Source organism: Panulirus ornatus, chromosome 66 (assembly GCF_036320965.1).
Source record: "Panulirus ornatus isolate Po-2019 chromosome 66, ASM3632096v1, whole genome shotgun sequence".
Lineage (NCBI taxonomy): Eukaryota > Metazoa > Arthropoda > Malacostraca > Decapoda > Palinuridae > Panulirus > Panulirus ornatus.
The window spans coordinates 10010656-10015000 of record NC_092289.1 but is presented as its reverse complement, the minus strand read 5'-3'; the positions used below and the strand labels follow the sequence as shown (position 1 = coordinate 10015000).

Sequence of the window (4345 nt, the reverse complement as noted above, 5' to 3'; positions counted from 1 at the left end):
AGATTAATGCAAGAGTTTTGGAGAGAGGGGCAAGTATGCAGTCTGTTGTGGATGAGAGGGTTTGGTGAGTCAGTTGTTCGCTGATGATACAGCGCTGGTGGCTGATTCGGGTGAGAAACTGCAGAAGTTGGTGACTGAGTTTGGTAAAGTGAGTGAAAGAAGAAAGTTGAAAGTGAATGTGAATAAAAGCAAGCTTATTAGATTCGGTATGGTTGAAGGACAAGTTAATTGGGAGGTAAGGTTAAATGTAGGAAAACTGTAGGAAGTGAAGTGTTTTAGATATCTGGGAGTGGATTTAGCCGCGAATGGAACCATGGAAGCGGAAGTGAGTCTCAGGGTGGGGGAGGGGGCGAACGTTCTGGGAGCGTTGAAGAATGTATTGAAGGCGAGAAAGTTATCACGGAGAGCAAAAATGGGTATGTTTGAAGGAATAGTGGTTCCAACAATGTTATTTGGTTGCGAATCGTGGGCTATAGATGGAGTTGCCCAGAGGAGGGTGGGTGTGTTGGAAATGAGATGTTTGAGGACAATATGTGGTGTTAGGTGGCTTGATCGAGTAAATAATGAAAGGGTAAGAGAGATGTGTGGTAATAAAAAGAGTGTGGTTGAAAGAGTAGAAAAGGGTGTATTGAAATGCTTCTCTGTACGTGCCTTCACCCTCTCAATCAATACCTTCCCATATGATTACCTATGAACACTCAAGAAACTCATGCCTCTGCACTTTAATCCCTCGCCTTCATCCCCCTTGCTCCTGCGCAATGGCACTATGCATGCATTCTGCCATTCCCCAGGCACTTCACCATGATCCATTCATACACTGAATATCCTCACTATCCAATCAACAACACAGTCACTCCCTTCTTTAATAAATTCCACTGTAGTACCATCTATGGCTATACTGAGTGTATTTATTACCGTTTTGAGATACAAAGAGGAGACCAAAACACACCAAAGTCTACAAGTTCGTACATTTACTTAGGAACACGAAACACAAAAACCAAACGAATAAACCTACTCCATTGTTAAGCCAACATGAAATATAAACATATGTCAGCTTCTTGTCAGGTGACTCAACCTTTGCTGGCATTTTCATAATAAGCTCTTTTATGTTTTCCTTTTTAACCATCAATACAATAATCCACATACTGCATCTATATCACCGACATGAGATAATTTCCTTTCTTCAACATATGACATCACAATAACATTTATCATATGAGTACTTGGAATTGTAAATAAATCAGCAAGTTAGTGGACAATTCTTACAATCATTCAAAATAATTACCGACATGTTGCCTTTAGAAAAAGTCATCCTACGAAGCATATATCCACTTCGACTTTATATCTTATGTTTCTCAAGTCTACAGGAAGGGGAAGAGTTATCACGTTGTTTTCCATGAACAAATCACAGGTAAAATGTTTTCACGGGTAACTTCAGCCATGTTCCTCGTGTTGTCTGAGTTGCTGCTTCACTGCCTTAGGACTCGAAAAATCAATATGGCTTTAGATGCAGTCGCCACTTTCAGCGAATGCAAGAAAAAAAGTCTTTATTTCCATCATGGTGATTAATATGATAAAGCTCAGATTTCTTCTTTAATAATATCAATATCGTCTATATGATTATGTTCAAATGACTGTCGGCCAGTTCTGATCATTTCTGGGAAACAGCTCTTCTTGCAGGTTATGGATTCTATACCATCATCACCGTCTTTCACTCCCTCGGCAGTACAAGATCCCTGTGCCTTCAAGAAAGGTATCACTTGACCTTCAGATGTCTGCTGGCATGACATCGTGTCACATTTTTCTTTTTTGTGCCAAGAAATGATGTGCTGCACAAGGTCACTCCCCTCAGAGGTCTTCTGGCAACGGAAACAGTCATATGGCTTGACTCCTACATGAACAGTCAACTTTCGCGATAAACTGCTCCGACAGGAGTTCTTTTGGAACTGTGAACATTGATATGGCATCCCTTCTGTATGAAGACCCATGTGTTTCACTAAGCTTCTTCTCCAAGTAAAGGTATTCTGGCAGAGTGAACATTTATATGGCTTCTCTTCTGAATGAACAGCCTTATGCCGCATGAAATGACCCTTCTTGGTGAATATCTTTTGGCAATGTGTGCATTGAAATTGCCTCGCTTTTGTATGAGTGGCCGTGTGCTTCATTAAACTACTCCTCTGTGAGAAGATCTTTTGGCAATGTGAACATTCATATGGCTTCTCTCCTGTATGGATAGACATATGCTGCACTAAAGTACCCTTTTGAGAAAAGGTCTTTTGGCACTGTGTACATTTGTATGGCTTCTCTCCTGTATGAACAGTCATGTGTAGCACTAAATTACTCCTACGGGGGAAGGTCTTTTGGCAATGTGAACAATGATATGGCTTCTCTCCTGTATGAATAGTCATGTGCTGCACTAAAGTACTCCTCTGAGAAAAGGCCTTTTGGCACTGTGAACATTCATATGGTTTCTCTCCTGTATGAACTGTCATGTGCTGCACTAAAGTACCTCTTAGGGTGAAGGTCTTTTGGCACTGTGAACATTTAAATGGCTTTTCTCCTGTATGAACAGCCATGTGCATCATTAAATTACCCCTCCGGGAGAAGGTCTTTTGGCACTGGGAACACTGATGTGGCTTCTCTCCTGAATGAACAGACATGTGCTGCGCTAAAATACTCCTACGGGAGAAGGTCTTTTGACAATGTGAGCATTCATATGGCTTCTCTCCTGAATGAATAGCCGTATGCCGCACCATGCTATTCTTAAAGGAGAAGGTCTTTGGGCAAAGTGAACATTCATATGACTTCTCTTTCTTGTGAGTTCTCATGTGACTTACAAGTTCATAACGTGAGTTAAAGTTCCTCTGGCAATGAGAGCACTGGAAAGCATTTGCAACTGTATGCAAAGGTATATGGACTTTCAGGTTAGAATTTTTTACAGGTATTTTGTTGCATGGCGAATATGACAATCGTTTACCCTCCATGATGCAATCCTGTCAACAACTGGAGCCCGGAACAGCCTAGTGTACATACAGTGAGTGTATAGCAGAGGTGGAGTGGATGATCCCAGGTGATGTGGTGTGAACAAGATCGGTGCAACCTGTACAGACTGTAGTACAACCTGCTGAGAACTCATGCCTGGTGGGAAATCTTGCATAAGGCTTCTCCTCTGACGTATACCTTCCCAGTAAGGTCAGATGAAGTCAGCAGGTCAGATGAAGTTAGCACTTCCATTCCTTTTCAACCCATGCCAAGCTTTCATTACTCTCACAGTTCAAAATTCAGTAATGCCTATGCATTCACTCATGATTTCTTACACTGATATTCCTCTACTTAAGTCAGGCTATTGATCATGGTCTATAAGCATTTTAACACATCTGTATGGCTAATTCCAGTAAGAGGAAGGTAACATCTCAGACACATATCTGTCAATCACCTTTGAGAGATGAGTATCTACATCTTTGATTCCACTCACGAAGTACCAGATCAGGGTTCATGCCGGTACTTTTGACACAAGATCAGTTTGACATTGGCTGCGAAGTGCTAATGATATAGGCTCATTAGATGTTATAATTCAATTTGCCACGCAGTGAGATGAACTATAAATAAAGCTATAAATCACGAAATCAATCCTGGCATAAATATACAGCAGAAAGTTAAATTGTGCTTAACAATAGTTTTTGTTATTGAAATATAGCAGGTCATAATCTTAATCAGTTTTCTAAGCAAAGTTTGACTGTACTAAACAACAATCTTTATCATAAAGAAAAATGGTCAAAGATAACTTAATATGTATCATAACAGCAAGACATTTTCCTTAGACTGTTTTTTTAACCCTTCTTTAAGTCACTGTTAATTTATTGTTGTTACCAGTACTATTAATCTTGCCCTTGTTGTTGCTATTGCTATAGATTCTGTTGTTGGTGATCTCCAGATTCTTCTACTGCTGTTGCTGCTCTAATCATTGTAAATAATTCCATTGATGCTGCGTCCATCTTTCGTGACTGGTTGTAGAACTGTTGTACGGCGTTATTGTAAATGCTCTCCTGCTTATCAATTCTATATTTCGTTCTTGTGGCAGCTTGTCAATAAGGAAGTTCTAGAGGCACCAGGACCTGCCGGTGATAACAAAATGGACATTAATATTCAATGTTAAAGGTACAATGTAAACGAGGTAAGACAAACACAAAATGATAACAAAAAACCGGTATGAGATCATCAGCATCAAATCCTGACGATAGAGAGAGCTCAAACCTTGATCGCAAGATGAAATGATACACGTATGAGAGTCTGAATATCAGAAAATTTCGAATTAACATCAAATACTGACGTTATACGTAGGTGA

The 4345-nt window shown here is 40.1% G+C and overlaps 1 protein-coding gene across 2 annotated transcripts in view; it reads right to left on the bottom strand.

Moving 5' to 3' along the window:
• Nucleotides 1-953: 953 nt before the first annotated feature.
• LOC139746724 (uncharacterized) overlaps nucleotides 954-4345 on the bottom strand; it is a 47890-nt gene continuing 44498 nt past the window's right edge. For both annotated transcript variants that reach the window (XM_071658208.1, XM_071658209.1), the window contains exon 2: nucleotides 954-4115. In XM_071658208.1, the coding sequence (XP_071514309.1) occupies nucleotides 1581-2984 (1404 nt within the window). In that variant the 5' untranslated portion in view covers nucleotides 2985-4115 and the 3' untranslated portion in view covers nucleotides 954-1580. The remainder of the gene's footprint in view (nucleotides 4116-4345) is intronic.